Source organism: Sebastes fasciatus, chromosome 22, assembly GCF_043250625.1.
Source record: "Sebastes fasciatus isolate fSebFas1 chromosome 22, fSebFas1.pri, whole genome shotgun sequence".
NCBI lineage: Eukaryota > Metazoa > Chordata > Actinopteri > Perciformes > Sebastidae > Sebastes > Sebastes fasciatus.
The window spans coordinates 25466781-25483558 of NC_133816.1; the positions used below are offsets into that span (position 1 = coordinate 25466781).

Below are 16778 nucleotides of genomic sequence, written 5' to 3' on the forward strand. Positions count from 1 at the left end.
AAAAGAATTTCAAACCAGGTATCGGTGTACACAGCAGAAATAGTGGCAATCATCATTGCAATGCAGTGGGTTGAGGAGGTCAGACCTGACAGAGTGGTAATATGCACGGATTCAAAAGCTGTTTTGGAAAGTATACATTCAACAAAAGCTGTAAGGCAAGATTTAATCATTGAATTGTACTATAGCTTGCTAAGACTGCACAGAGGGGGTATAGATGTATTATTCTGTTGGGTTCCAGCACACGAGGGGGTGAAAGGGAACGAGTTTGCAGATAAACTAGCAAAAAGTTCACTGCAAAAAGACATTACAGTACCAGTTTTACTTGGGAAAGGACATTACAGTACCAGTTTTACTTGGGAAAGGACATTACAGTACCAGTGTTACTTGGGAAAGGACATTACAGTACCAGTGTTACTTGGGAAAGGACATTACAGTACCAGTTTTACTTGGGCAAGGACATTACAGTACCAGTGTTACTTGGGAAAGGACATTACAGTACCAGTTTCACTTGGGAAAGGACATTACAGTACCAGTTTCACTTGGGAAAGGACATTACAGTACCAGTTTCACTTGGGAAAGGACATTACAGTACCAGTGTTACTTGGGAAAGGACATTACAGTAACAGTTTCACTTGGGAAAGGACATTACAGTACCAGTGTTACTTGGGAAAGGAGAAGGAAAAGCTGTGATTAAAAGGAAAGGAGTTGAGATATGGCAGAAAAGATGGGAGGAAGACCAGAAAGGAAGGAGATATTTCAAAATACAAAAGTCGGTCATAACAAAGTGGTATAAAGAAAGGAACAGAAGGGAAGAAATCATCATAACAAGACTCAGACTGGATCACACAGGTCTTAATGGCACTTTGGCTTTAATGGGGAAAAGGAACAGTGACATGTGTGGGGATTGTGGTGATAAAGAAAATGTGGAGCATATCCTAATTCAATGTAAAAAGTATGAGGCTGAAAGAAAAAGACTACAGGACCAAGTCAGAGAGGAGGGACGGGACTGGGATCTGATGGGGATACTGGGAACAGAGGGTGAGGGGGTTGAAGGCACCAGGAAGACATTATTAATGTTCTTAAGAGACACAGGATTGGTGGATAGAATTTAAGAGTAGGAGTAAAGAGTAAATGACATGATGTTACACACTCTTGTACAGTAGGTGGCGGTATGAACCTTAAAGTTGGTTGCGATCCGCCAGAAACCGAGAGAAGAGAGAGAAGAAGAAGGAAGTACTTGTAACCGGAAGTGTGGTTGTCGGGCTGATGGCGGGAGAGTTGTTGTTAGCTGAAGATCTTTGATCCGTCTGGAGCTCGAGCTGCAGGTGAACCTTCACACACCCAGGTAAACACTAACAAGCTTCCTCTGAGCCGGAAGTCCAAGAGGAGACGAAGAGAAGAAGAATATGAACCGAGTTAAACCCGAAAACAGAGTTAGCTCCATGCTAACAGGCTAACAGCTAGTTAGCTCCATGCTAACAAGCTAACAGCTAGTTAGCTCCATGTTAACAAGCGAACAGCTAGTTAGCTCCATGCTAACAAGCGAACAGCTAGTTAGCTCCATGCTAACAGGCTAACAGCTAGTTAGCTCCATGCTAACAAGCTAACAGCTAGTTAGCTCCATGCTAACAAGCTAACAGCTAGTTAGCTCCATGCTAACAAGCTAACAGCTAGTTAGCTCCATGCTAACAAGCTAACAGCTAGTTAGCTCCATGCTAACAAGCTAACAGCTAGTTAGCTTCATGCTAACCGGCTAACAGATAGTTAGCTCCATGCTAAAAAGCTAACAGCTAGTTAGCTCCATGCTAACGAGCTAACAGCTAGTTAGCCTGTTAGCTTCTGCTGCTGTGTGGCTCACTGCTAGCGTTAGCATTAGCTCGCTCTAATGTGTGCTCCTGTTCTCTGATTGAACAGACCAGGACCAGGACCAGGACCAGCACCAGGACCAGGACCAGCACCAGGACCAGCACCAGGACCAGGACCAGGACCAGCACCAGGACCAGCACCAGGAGCCCGGTTCAGAAAGCAGCTTTAACAAACTGTGAGATGGAAAAGGTTTCGGCTCCAGAACAGCTGATCAGAGTTTGTTCCATCAAATGTGAGGATGAAAACAGCCTTCATCATCAATGGAGCTCCGATACTACGATTCACCATGGCAACAGGTAACTAAGAGGCACAGCCTCCATCTGGATCCACTTAGAGATGGTAATGCACGGATACGCTGACTGTGTGATAGACTGAAGTCTACATTACATTAAATAGAGTTATTCAGCTTTAGTGTGACTGTATTAGACTGTAGTCTACATTACATTAAATAGAGTTATTCAGCTTTAATGTGACTGTATTAGACTGTAGTCTACATTACATTAAATAGATTTATTCAGCTTTAGTGTGACTGTATTAGACTGTAGTCTACATTACATTAAATAGAGTTATTCAGCTTTAGTGTGACTGTATTAGACTGTAGTCTACATTACATAGTTATTCAGCTTTAAAGTGACTGTATTAGACTGTAGTCTACATTACATTAAATAGTTATTCAGCTTTAAAGTGACTGTATTAGACTGTAGTCTACATTACATTAAATAGAGTTATTCAGCTTTAGTGTGACTGTATTAGACTGTAGTCTACATTAAATAGAGTTATTCAGCTTTAGTGTGACTGTATTAGACTGTAGTCTACATTACATTAAGCTGCTCTAACAGACTGACAGCTGTCTGTGTTCACAGTCACAGTGTTATAAAGAAGAAGGACATGCAGAGGTTTGGTTCTGAGCTGAGGGACACTTGATGCTGTGTGATATCTGAATGTTCAAAGAAATGACTGACGGCACATAAAAGAGTCACTTTAGACAGTCCAGAGTAACAAACTGATATCTGACACACAGTAAACCTTCCATACGGACTGAACCAATGAGGAAATAAAACACTCATCACACTTTCTGAAACAGAGACCTGGACCAGGACCAGGAGCACTACAAGAGCGAGCCAGAGGAGGAGCAGCAGAACCCGGACCAGCGGAGCAACAAGGTCCCCAGAAGACCAGCAGCAGGCTCGTCCTCCGATCCCACCGATGTTCAGGTCAGTGTTCATGACTTCATGACTTCATGGCTTCATAACGACACCAAGAAGAGGAGAAAACAGCTCCAACTGTTCATCAATATCTACTGAGGTGGCAGCGGGGGGGGGGAATGGATCTATCTGCTTCATCTGAGTCTATGCAGAGGTAGAAGGAAGTTACCGCTTTTATTGTGGTAGTCTGAGTAACGTGACGTCATATCCGTTCCGTATCCGTCAACCAAAACAAACCTCGGAGAGTCTAAAATGTTGGAGGGTTTTCGTGGATACGACCTGCACCCTCCCATGTTAAATCCAGCGTGGTAAACACTACACATCCAGTAAAGGATGGAAACACTTTGGGTTTCACACATTGACAGGAAAAGCAGAGCTAGACAGAGCAGAGCTAAAGCTGCATGCTAACTCTGTCACGGACAGGAAACGTTATCGTATCTGAAAAATTTCCGAAAATAATCGAAAAATGTCAAAAAAAAAAGATGTCCGAAAAAATGTCCAAAACAAGTCTGAAAAACATTCTGAAAAAATGTCAAAAAAATGTTGAAAGAATTCAGAACAAAAGTCAAAAATTGTCCAAAAAATGTATTTTTAAAAAGTTGTCTGAGAAAACTTCGAAAAAATGTGGAAAGATTTCAGAAAAAACAGTCAGAAAAATGTCCGACAAATGTCCCGAAAATATCCAAAAAATGTCCGATGTTGAGCCCTGCATGACGCAATTTTTTTTTTGCCTAAAATGTCTCTTTTGATAGTAAAGCTTTCTGACCCCTGGGCTAAACAAACACATAGCTAATGTTAGCTAGCGTTAGCCAGCGCATCTGATTGGCTACGGATGATTTCCTGTTGAAAAAAATGCATTTGTGGGTCGTGCACGTCAGGAATCTCATAAAACCCACACAGATGAACACAGTGAAGTTCACACATGACAGCAGTTTGTTTATAAATGTAACAACATCCAAATGTGTTTTTGATCAAATACTTTTAAGTACATATATTTGTGGATTTCTATTACATTTATTTAAAACAAGACATATTTTTGTGTGTGTCAGAAATATATTTGTGAACCTTAGTTTTTTATGTGGATTGTTTTTTTTACATTTATATATAACGATAACTGTGTTTGTGTGCATTGAAAAATATTTTTGTGGAGAGAGTCATTTATATATAAATCACCAGATACATGTGTGACTCCTTTGTGTGCATTCATTAATATTGAGACTGATCTGAGCCCATAAAAAGCAGCTAACAGAGAGAGAATAGCAGAAATCAGAATCAGGTTTACACATACAAGGAATTAGCCTTATTGTTTTTGGTGCATAACAATAAACAGAGAAATAAAAAAACACAGAAGCATGCACTGTGCTGGTAAAGCCAAGACACAACTATAGAATAGAAGAAATACAATAAGGACATCAAAATACTTCTATCTGTAATAACTATACATGAGTTTTAAAATGAAAGAGTTCAACAGTTTTGTGTATGAATCACAGTATGAATGCATACTTTTTTACTCGGCTATACAGGAAATGAGGTCTCTACCTCAATGTGTTTCTCGTTTGAATGAATGACTGACTTAGTGCGTGGTATGGGTTAATCTTCAACTATACTGGGTTTTACATTTCCCATAATGCAACTCCATAATGGGGATGTCGCCTGATAATTAATAAATTAACTGCATGATTGTCCATAGTTAATCTCAATTAATCACAAATTAATCTCACATTTTTTATTACTTCAAAATGCACCTTAAAGGGAGATTTGTCAAGTTTTTTAATAATGATAAATAATCGTGCAGCCCTAATGTATATTGATTATATGTTTATTGATTGTATGTTTATTGATTATATGTTTACTGATTATATGTTTATTAATTGCCCTTTTTTCACAAGACAAAGTGTCAACAATAGTCTTTCTGTATTGTTATTTTATAGGTGTTGAAGGAGTGTTCCATCCCGCTGACACGTGTCAAGATCAGCAGTGCGATGTTGGCTGCGATGGACGCCGTTGGACGCTCAGCAGCTGTTCCAAAAGGCCAAAAGGTCATCTGCAGGTTCATTTTCTCTGTTAGTTGAGGCCTTATATATATTAAAGAGTCCTCTTCTTCCTGAAATACTCTAAATTAATATTAATTAGTATGCCGTACGTTAGTGTGCCGTACGTTAGTGTGCCGTACGTTAGTGTGCCGTACGTTAGCATGCGGGACAATTCATAATTGTGAGAATTAATAAATGTCAAGGGGGCGTCTGTGGTGACCAATCAAATGTCTACAGAGGGACCACGGTTGGTTGTCACAGGTGGTAGTGCATTAGTCAGACTGGAACATTGTGGGTTATGTTCCACTGACATGTTTTAATGTTCTTTATGGTTCTAGATAGGTCGCTCCACCATGGCATCTCACTGACTCGCTCTCTCTCTCTCTGTCTCTCTCTCTCTCTGTCTCTCTCTCTCTCTCTCTGTCTCTCTCTCTCTCTCTCTCTCTCTCTCTCTCTGTCTGTCTGTCTGTCTGTCTCTGTCTGTATGTCTGTTGCTATAGAAAAGGAGAGGAAGAAAGGGACTGATACATCTGAGAGTTCACACTGGAGAGAAACTACACAGCTGTGATGAATGTGGGAAAACTTTCACTTTTCAGAGTACCCTCAAAATACATCAACGCATTCACACTGGAGAGAAACCCTACAGCTGTGATGAATGTGGAGCAGCTTTCACTGAGTCAGGTTACCTGAAAATACATCAACGCATTCACACTGGCGAGAAACCCTACAGCTGTGATGAATGTGGAGCAGCGTTCACTACATCAGGTTACCTGAAAATACATCAACGCATTCACACTGGAGAGAAACCCTACAGCTGTGATGAATGTGGAGCAGCTTTCACTACATCAGGTTACCTGAAAATACATCAACGCATTCACACTGGAGAGAAACCCTACAGCTGTGATGAATGTGGAGCAGCTTTCACTCAATCAGGTCACCTGAAAACACATCAATGCATTCACACTGGAGAGAAACCCTACAGCTGTGATGACTGTGGAGCAGCTTTCACTACATCGGGTAGCCTGAAAATACATCAACGCATTCACACTGGAGAGAAACCCTACAGCTGTGATGACTGTGGAGCAGCTTTCACTAGATCGGGTAGCCTGAAAATACATCAATGCATTCATACTGGAGAGAAACCCTACAGCTGTGATGAATGTGGAGCAGCTTTCACTACATCAGTTAACCTGAAAATACATCAACGCATTCACACTGGAGAGAAACCCTACAGCTGTGATGAATGTGGAGCAGCTTTCACTCAATCAGGTCACCTGAAAACACATCAATGCATTCACACTGGAGAGAAACCCTACAGCTGTGATGACTGTGGAGCAGCTTTCACTACATCGGGTAGCCTGAAAATACATCAACGCATTCACACTGGAGAGAAACCCTACAGCTGTGATGACTGTGGAGCAGCTTTCACTAGATCGGGTAGCCTGAAAATACATCAATGCATTCACACTGAAGAGAAACCCTACAGCTGTGATGAATGTGGAGCAGCTTGCACTACATCAGATTACCTGAAAATACATCAACGCATTCACACTGGAGAGAAACCCTACAGCTGTGATGACTGTGGAGCAGCTTTCACTTCATCAGGTCACCTGAAAAGACATCAACACAGTCACACTGGAGAGAAACCCTACAGCTGTGATGAATGTGGAGCAGCTTTCACTACATCAGGTCACCTGAAAAGACATCAACGCATGCACACTGGAGAGAAACCCTACAGCTGTGATGACTGTGGAGCAGCTTTCACTACATCAGATTACCTGAAAATACATCAACGCATTCACACTGGAGAGAAACCCTACAGCTGTGATGAATGTGGAGGAGCTTTCAGAACATCAGGTACCCTGAAAATACATCAACGCATTCACACTGGAGAGAAACCCTACAGCTGTGATGAATGTGGAGGAGCTTTCAGAACATCAGATTACCTGAAAATACATCAACGCATTCACACTGGAGAGAAACCGTACTGGTGTGACCAATGTGGTAAAACGTTTTCTCGGGGTAGTTACCTTAAATCCCACCAGCACATTCACACTGCATCGTTGTGAACATGTTTCAGAGCCTAGCTAGCTGTTTCCTCCGGCCTCCTCCTCATGCCGATAGCTGTGTTGTTATATTCAGAGCTTCTCTCCACATTGAAGTCTGACCAACAGTAACTTCATGTTCTAAACAGCATGTGTGTTGTCGTGGCTACGACTACATACTTTCTTCCTTTTATATATTTAATTCTTTACCATCCATTAATCTGCTGAGTATTTTCTGGATGAATTGTTTGGTAAAGACCAGAAACTGTTGACTGTAGTCGACCCCCTGGGCCTGTGCCCCGTAGACCCGTTCGATAATCCATCCACGAGTCAACAGCTGGAGAAAGATCAAGGAGGACATTCACATCCGACACCAGAGACCATCTATGAACAGAGACAGGGGTTACCATCCCCCCCACCGAATACAACCACCTGTTATCATGTGACTGCTGGACTAGCGTCATGTGATGAGAAGATCCCTTTTCTCCCACAGGCCGCTAAAGACTCTGATCTTTACTAAAATGTAGTTTGGATTTGTCCAAAGACAATTAATGTAGTGTATTATTATATGTGTGTGTTTGCCTTAGTTAGACTTTTATTCCACTGCCTTTAAGCCAGGAAGTGTTCCATTAAAACAGTTCCACCATCTTTGATAACACCAACGTCATGTTTAGTGCCATTCTGCATGTTTCCTTATCAAAAATACAAAATTAGAAATCATCTAACGATTGAATTGTAACAATCTTTATTAAAAGAATGAGCTTTCAGGAGCTGAAGACTGACTCTGCGTCCTCCATGATTGTGCCAGGATGCATCTTCTGCGCGGGCAGACCGACACTTTAAAATGACCTCTTATCTGAGAAACCACGCGGCTGTGTTCCTGCTCTTTGCCTTTCTGTTCTAGTCTGAAGATGTGATTCGGAACAACAAGAGGTGAAACCTCAGAATCTAGCACTAAAAACCAAGATGGAGGCCGCCCAAAACCAAAATGTCGTCTGCCAAAAAACAAAATGGCGACGGCCAAAAAACCAAGATGGCGACGGCCAAAAACCAAGATGGCGACTGATGAAAACCAAGATGGCGACGGCCAAAAGCCAAGATGGCGACTGTTGAAAACCAAGATGGCGACGGCCAAAAACCAAGATGGCGACTGTTGAAAACCAAGATGGCAACGGCCAAAAACCAAGATGGCGACTGTTGAAAACCAAGATGGCGACGGCCAAAAACCAAGATGGAGACGACTAAAAACCAAGATGGCGACGGCCAAAAACCAAGATGGCGACTGTTGAAAACCAAGATGGCGACGGCCAAAAACCAAGATGGAGACGACTAAAAACCAAGATGGCGACGGCCAAAAACCACGATGGCGACTGTTGAAAACCAAGATGGCGACGGCCAAAAACCAAGATGGAGACGACTAAAAACCAAGATGGCGACGTACTATTCATGTGTGTAATTAGTAAAAGCCGTGGATTCAATAAAACGATGAATTAAAGGAGCTTATAGTAAAAATCTTGACCAAATGTAAAAAAGAAAAATAGACAAATTAACCCTAAAATCTTTTTTAATGTCAAATTACACGTTAACGCTACTTTATTAAAACAGCTGATGGGATACACAAGGATACATTTTTCCTCAGAGTAAAACTCCCTCCTTTGTGCAAAGGAACTGATTCTGTTGTTCTGGAAAGGGAAAGACGGGCCAACATTTAAATCCTGGATAACAACACTGACTGATCCCCTCCACCTAGAAAGAATCCGATACACCCTTAATGACAGACTGGAGGTATTTGAAAAGACTTGGAGACCGATGATCTCCTCTATAGGAGGGACAGACAATTAAGACGCAATAGACACATAGTCTTTAGTACCCGAGGTAGCACTGCTCAGGGATGGGAGGGTTACAGCTGTTTATGTATATACTGTATGTCGCCAATGTCTCCCTGATTTGTTTGCCTTAGGGTGTCTGTGCTTTTTGTTTTGTTTTCCTTTCATGACGTATGTGTTTTGTATTTGCTTGTCTCCATGTTGTTTGCCCTTAGTTTCTAGTTTTGTCTGTTTTTGTTGATGTATATAAAAAATGAGGCATGATAAACACCCCACAGTTTGTATCACTGACATGCACATGCTTCTTAATAAAAAATATTTGAAACAAGTTTTGATTTTATTCTCGTAATATAACAACTTTTTCTCTCAAAGTTAAGATTTCATTCTCATAACATTACGGCTTTTTCACGTAAAGTTATGACTTTATTGTGTAAATCTCAGATGTGTTTTCCCTCAATGTGGCCCTAATACTCCGTAGTACATTGTCTCTTTGGCCCTCACTGCATTAGACTGATATACTATATACTTAGACTATAAACTGTTACCTTCATCACAATGATCACATGTTTTGCGGCTCCAGACAGATCATTATTCTTATTTATTTTTGTGCCTAAAATGGCTCTTTTGATAGTAAAGGTTGCTGACTCCTGCTCTAGGGGACATATTTAACAAAACAAGGAGACTAAGATCACTTCTGGTCCTCGACTCTGATCCGTCCTGGTGGGTCTTCATGTGTCTCGTCACATTGTATCACAGACAGAGCACTGTGGGGGCGGCTGTGGCTCAGAGGGTAGAGCAGGTTGTCCACCAATCGGAAGGTCGGTGGTTCGATCCCCGGCTGCTCCGGGTCACATGTCGATGTGTCCTTGAGCAAGACACTTAACCCCAAATTGCTCCCGGAGGCATAGCCATCGGTGTGTGAATAAGTATTTAGATTAAATCCTGATGGGCAAAGTTGGCACCTTAGTAGCCTCTGCCATCAGTGTATGAATGAATGTGTGTGTGAATGGGTGAATACTGACATGTAGTGTAAAGCGCTTTGAGTGGTCGGAAGACTAGAAAAGCGCTATATAAGTCCAAGTCCATTTACCATTTGTAGGGTTTCTCCCCATCATGGACCCTCGTTTGAGTCAACAGGACTGACTTGCAGGAGAACCGTTCAGTTTCTCTTTGCTGCGGTATCTCGCGTATCGCTGCAGATTTCACACACTAAGTCCGTTTCTGGGACTCCACACGTGTCGGTATACGACCTGTGAACCCAGTTTTTGACACAAAAATAATCACATTTGTGCGGCCTCTGCTCTGCACGGACCCACTTGTGATTCCTCAGCGAAGACATTTGAGCGGACGTTGTGCCGGGCGACGTGTCCGTTGAGGCCGGCGATGGAGAGGAAAGACTTTCCGCAGATGTTACAGCTGTGTGTCTTCTGGTGACTCTGAAGATGAGCCCTCAGCTCGTCCGCAGACTCTAAATGTTCTCCGCATAGTCCACAAAGCCTCTCCGGATCGTCCACGTGACTCCAGGAGTGTTTGATCAACATGCTGGTCGACGCGTGCAGAGCTCGGCACACTTCACAGAACATCATTTGGACTCCTGAATGTCTCCTCCTCCTCCTCCTCCTCCTCCCTCCTCCTTTACGCTGTGATGTCGAGCTGCTGGATAGAACAGAGTTACGTTGTCAATATGCTGCCCTCTGCTGGCAGAGAGCGGCGACTACAGAAGCATGTTGTGGAAGACCAAACGTGGATCATGACATCATTCGATCTGCATTCGCTGTCTCTAGCAAGCCACACGTCTCTACTGCCGGTATGAACCCAAAATAAACAGATTGTTCTGTGATTTAATATCAATAAATAGATGATGCTGAAATAACTACATCATGATGCTGATCAGTAAAAAGTCTGAATTCATGCTCTGTCAGGTCTGTTGTCATGACGCTATCGTCAGCCCCGTGAGTCGTTTGTATCGTCAGACCCGTGAGTCGTTTGTATCGTCAGACCCGTGAGACGTTAGTATCGTCAGACTCTTGAGTCGTTAGTCTCGTGAATCGTTAGTATCGTCAGGCCCGTGAGTCGTTAGTATCGTCAGTCTCGTGAGTCGTTAGTATCGTCAGGCCCGTGAGTCGTTAGTATCGTCAGACTCGTGAGTTGTTAGTCTCGTGAGTCGTTAGTATCGTCAGACCCGTGAGTCGTTAGTATCGTCAGGCCCGTGAGTCGTTAGTATCGTCAGACTCGTGAGTCGTTAGTCTCGTGAGTCGTTAGTATCGTCAGACCCGTGAGTCGTTAGTATCGTCAGACTCTTGAGTCGTTAGTATCGTCAGACCCGTGAGTCGTTAGTATCGTCAGACTCGTGAGTCGTTAGTCTCGTGAGTCATTAGTATCGTCAGACCCGTGAGTCGTTAGTATCATCAGACCCGTGAGTCGTTAGTATCGTCAGACCCGTGAGTCGTTAGTATCATCAGAACCGTGAGTCGTTAGTATCGTCAGACCCGTGAGTCGTTAGTATCGTCAGACTCTTGAGTCGTTAGTATCGTCAGACCCGTGAGTCGTTAGTATCGTCACTCGTGAGTCGTTAGTCTCGTGAGTCGTTAGTATCGTCAGACCCGTGAGTCGTTAGTATCATCAGACCCGCGAGTCGTTAGTATCGTCAGACCCGTGAGTCGTTAGTATCGTCACTCGTGAGTCGTTAGTCTCGTGAGTCGTTAGTATCGTCAGACCCGTGAGTCGTTAGTATCATCAGACCCGCGAGTCGTTAGTATCGTCAGACCCGTGAGTCGTTAGTATCATCAGAACCGTGAGTCGTTAGTATCGTCAGACCCGTGAGTCGTTAGTATTGTCAGACTCGTGAGTCGTTTGTATCGTCAGACTCGTGAGTCGTTAGTCTCATGAGTCGTTAGTATCGTCAAACCCGTGAGTCGTTAGTATCGTCAGACTCGTGAGTCGTTAGTTTCGTGAGTCGTTAGTATCGTCAGACTCGTGAGTCGTTAGTCTCATGAGGCGTTAGTATCATCAGACCCGTGAGTCGTTAGTCTCATGAGTCGTTAGTATCGTCAGACTCGTGAGTCGTTAGTCTCATGAGTCGTTAGTATTGTCAGACCCGTGAGTCATGTGAGTCGTTAATGTCATTTACAGGTTATAACAGAATGATCGTCCATGCTTTTCTTATTATTAATAATGTATTTATTATTATTCATATTTATATTATTATATTATATTTAAGAGTCCGCTCTCATCTCAAAGCCACACTCTCACCTCGTGTTCAGCTCGGTTTGATCAGAAGTCGAGGAAGAATCCGGAAGCTCTTCCTCTCTCGCCGGGACTTCCTCTTGTGCCTGGAAGAGATCAGAATCAGATTCCCAAAGAAGACGCCGCGGTTTATAAATAAATAAATAAATGTAATGTAAAGACTATTAAAGAATAGCATCAGAATCTAAGAATAAACCGCGGCTTCTTCTATGGAAATGTATTTATATATTCTTGTATTAATTCCCTTATTTGTTTAATTCTCGCTTTTATTTATTTATGTATTTGTTTATATTATTTTTAAATCTATTTTTAATTTAATTTGTATTTGTTTTAATTATTTTCATTAGAAATAAATAAATAAATAAATACACACATTTAAAAATATATTTAAAAAAAAAAAAAATCATCAATAAAATAAAAGGGGGAATTAAACAGACGTGTAAATAAATAAGGGAATTAATACAAACATAAATAAAGAAGCAAATTAAAACAGACATATCAATTTATGTCACATTTGATTAATTAATTAATGATTAAACTTATTTATAATATTATTTTTGCTACATTAAATTACATATTTATTCATTTATAGAGTGATTTATTTACTTATTAATTTTTTTATTTTGGCAGGTTCGGGCCTCCATACTGGCGTCGTAAAGAGTTTATGTTGGTGTCACTATATAAATATACAATATAATAATAATAATAATAATAATAATAAAAATCTAAATCAGCAGAAACAACAGATTGAGGTAAAGATTAATAACCGATTGACGACGTTTGGTCGTTGCGGAGGACAAATGAGAGCGTTAAATGAAGCACCTTCAGTCGGAAGTAGAGGGCAGAATGCCCCGTGCTCCTGCAGCTCTCCGGCGTCAGCATCTCGGCCGTGATTGGCTGGAGCCTCTTCCTCCGGTTGGTGGTGAAGACGTCGAACGGTTTGTGAGCAGCCAGCTGAGGGAAGGTGGACTTCAGCAGGTCCAGGAAGTCGGCCTCCTGCAGGCCTCGGGAACACCGGACCTCCTGCACCGGGTACTTCTTGAACACTGAAGCGGTAAAATAAGGTTCTAACTTTAAAGCGTACGTCTTCTTTCTGGATATGGGAGGGTTCTACCACGTTAAACTCACCGCTGGCGGAGAGCACCTGGATCCGGGAGTCCTCCAGGATGCGGATCTTGAGGTCTACGTGATCCGATGGTTCACTGGTCCGAGGTCTGCCACGCTTCCTCCTGTCAGACTGAACCGTGGGCGGCAATAACCTGAAACACCAGCAGGCTATTAAACTAATGGAGTCATTTAACCTGATACTTTACTGCAGAACAAGTACTAGTACTACACTGTAAAAATACTCTGTTACAGTACTAGTACTACACTGTAAAAATACTCTGTTACAGTACAAGTACTAGTACTACACTGTAAAAACACTGTTACAGTACACGTACTAGTACTACACTGTAAAAATACTCTGTTACAGTACTAGTACTACACTGTAAAAATACTCTGTTACAGTACAAGTACTAGTACTACACTGTAAAAACACTGTTACAGTACACGTACAAGTACTACACTGTAAAAATACTCTGTTACAGTACTAGTACTACACTGTAAAAATACTCTGTTACAGTACAAGTACTACACTGTAAAAATACTCTGTTACAGTACAAGTACTACACTGTAAAAATACTCTGTTACAGAACAAGTACTAGTACTACACTGTAAAAACACTCTGTTACAGTACAAGTACTAGTACTACACTGTAAAAACACTCTGTTACAGTACAAGTACTACACTGTAAAAACACTCTGTTACAGTACAAGTACTAGTACTACACTGTAAAAACACTCTGTTACAGAACAAGTACTAGTACTACACTGTAAAAATACTCTGTTACAGTACAAGTACTACACTGTAAAAATACTCTGTTACAGTACAAGTACTACACTGTAAAAATACTCTGTTACAGAACAAGTACTAGTACTACACTGTAAAAACACTCTGTTACAGTACAAGTACTAGTACTACACTGTAAAAACACTGTTACAGTACACGTACTACACTGTAAAAATACTCTGTTACAGTACAAGTACTACACTGTAAAAATACTGTTACAGTACAAGTACTACACTGTAAAAACACTCTGTTACATTACACGTACTAGTACTACACGGTAAAAACACTCTGTTACAGTACAAGTACTACACTGTAAAAATACTCTGTTACAGTACAAGTACTACACTGTAAAAATACTGTTACAGTACAAGTACTACACTGTAAAAACACTCTGTTACAGTACAAGTACTACACTGTAAAAATACTCTGTTACAGTACAAGTACTACACTGTAAAAATACTGTTACAGTACAAGTACTACACTGTAAAAACACTCTGTTACATTACACGTACTAGTACTACACGGTAAAAACACTCTGTTACATTACACGTACTAGTACTACACTGTAAAAACACTGTTACAGTACAAGTACTAGTACTACACGGTAAAAACACTCTGTTACATTACACGTACTAGTACTACACTGTAAAAACACTGTTACAGTACAAGTACTAGTACTACACTGTAAAAACACTCTGTTACAGTACTAGTACTACACTGTAAAAACAGATACAGATACAGAGAGCTTTATTTATCCCCGAAGGGCAATTCAGTTTCTGCAGTCCACCGAGACATATACACACATTCATACTGCACAATCATCATTGACAGAGGGAACACAGTAGGTGGCATATGGGGAGGTGCAGAACAATAAAGTACAAGATTAAAAATTAAAAATCTTCGCAATAAAAACAATGAATACAAGAATAAAAACAAGACGAGATAAAGGAATAAATGAATAAATAAATAATTAGAATAGAATAGAATAAAGTGCCAAGAGTATTTGCACATTGCAAATTGTATTCAAAGAATGTACCTAATGCAAACACAGACAACCGTTATGTGGTTAGTGCAAAGTAATTGTACATTCAAAGTAAATAAAACATTTTTTTTTGTTGTCGTTCATTCATGATAGTTACTCTGCGTTCAGCAGTGTAATGGCAGAAGGAATGAATGACTTGGAGTAGCGGTTTGTCTTTCTGTGAGGCGGCAGATAGCGCCGTCCTGAAGGCAGTAGTGTGAACTCACTAGACAGGATTTGGTTGTGATTAATAATGTTTCTGGTCTTCTGGAGGACACGTTTCTCCCAGAGAGAGTTTAAGTTGCTCTGCTGGGCTCCGATGATTTTGGAGCAGACTTTCACAATGTTATTTAGGCAATTCCTGTCCTTCATAGACAAACCGTTAAACCAGCAAATAAATGAAAAGGTTAAAAGGCTCTCAATATATGACAAGTAGACAGTGCACAGGATAGATCTACTCACACCAAAGGAGTTGATTTTCCGCAGCAAATGAATTCTCTGTTGGCTTCGTTTAACAATGGACTCAGTGTTTACATCGAACTTGAGATGAGAGTCAAACACTGTGCCCAGGTACTTATAAGAGTCCACGATGTCAACATCGTCGCCATGAATTATACTCTGAGTGGGATTAATCTTGTTTTTTCTAAAGTCAATCACAAGTTCTTTAGTTTTGGAGACATTAAGATCAAGATAATTTTTGTCACACCACTCGACAAAGGCAGGAAGAGCGCAGCCATGATCTGACTCTGCCCCCTGTAGGAGCGACAGGAGTGCAGTGTCGTCTGAAAATTTCACTAATAAGCTGCCCTCCTTAGAAGACCTGCAGCTATCTGTGTACAAAATAAAAAGCAATGGCGAAAGGACGCAGCCTTGCGGAGAACCTGTGTTAGAGACCGAGGTATTAGACATAATACCATTAACTAAAACCTGTTGTGTTCTGTCTGTTAAGAAGTTTAAAACCAATGTTAAAAGCTGGTGAGGTAGGTTAAAATGAGATGCAAGCCTCTCAATCAGAATGTGAGGCTGCATCTTATTAAAAGCTGAAGAAAAATCAGCGAATAAGAGTCTGACATGAGCTTTTGGTGTTTCCAGGTGTCTATAAACTTTGTCCAGGATAAAGAGTTTAGCGTCTTCCACTCCTTTACCCTCCACCAGGGAAAGAACCTTTTCTCCAGGTTCTTCACTACCAGGGAAGTGAGTGCAACAGGTCTGAATTGGTTTAATTCCCTGGAGTTTTTAACTTTAGGAATGGGAATTATGGTGGAGGATTTCCAAATTTTGGGTAACTGGCAGCTGTCAACACAAATCTGAAAGAGCTTAGTGAAAACCTCACTAAGTTGATCAGCACAGTGGTGCAGAGTGCGACCACAGATGGCGTCAGGGCCAGAAGCTTTCCTTGTCCGCGTTTTCCTAAATAAACAATTGACCTGCTCTTGAGATATCAATATATCGCTGTGGGGTACCAGGGAGTCCCTCAACCTGGATACATCCTGAGTGAAGTCAGACCTTTCAAACCGCGAGAAGAACAAATTAAAAGTGTTCGCCAAGTCTACATCCTCAACTCCATTAATGCTAATGAACTGCTTGGATGTATTTGCTTGCTGATTAATGGAGGCCATAGATTTAATCCCCTGCCAGGCTGACCT

At 41.4% G+C, this 16778-nt stretch overlaps 2 protein-coding genes across 2 annotated transcripts in view; both read left to right on the top strand.

Moving 5' to 3' along the window:
* Positions 1–16778, top strand: part of LOC141760516 (uncharacterized) — a 113534-nt gene that overhangs the window by 22943 nt on the left and 73813 nt on the right. Inside the window, exon 2 of the mRNA XM_074623376.1 lies at positions 1326–1345. The gene's annotated coding sequence lies outside the window, so the exon portion shown is untranslated. The remainder of the gene's footprint in view (positions 1–1325; positions 1346–16778) is intronic.
* LOC141760812 (uncharacterized) lies at positions 1278–7925 on the top strand. The gene is made up of 5 exons (XM_074623900.1): positions 1278–1345; positions 1915–2162; positions 2951–3080; positions 5003–5110; positions 5605–7925. Exons 2-5 carry the CDS (start codon positions 2047–2049, stop codon positions 7171–7173), a joined length of 1923 nt encoding a protein of 640 aa, XP_074480001.1. The 5' UTR covers positions 1278–1345; positions 1915–2046; the 3' UTR covers positions 7174–7925.

Coding starts and splice junctions, on each gene's coding strand:
- LOC141760812 (XM_074623900.1), top strand. CDS start 2,047: ATGGAAAAGGTTTCGGCTCCAGAACAGCTGATCAGAGTTTGTTCCATC. Junction 2,163..2,950: donor ACGATTCACCATGGCAACAG/GTAACTAAGAGG, acceptor TTTCTGAAACAG/AGACCTGGACCAGGACCAGG. Junction 5,111..5,604: donor CTGTTCCAAAAGGCCAAAAG/GTCATCTGCAGG, acceptor CTGTTGCTATAG/AAAAGGAGAGGAAGAAAGGG.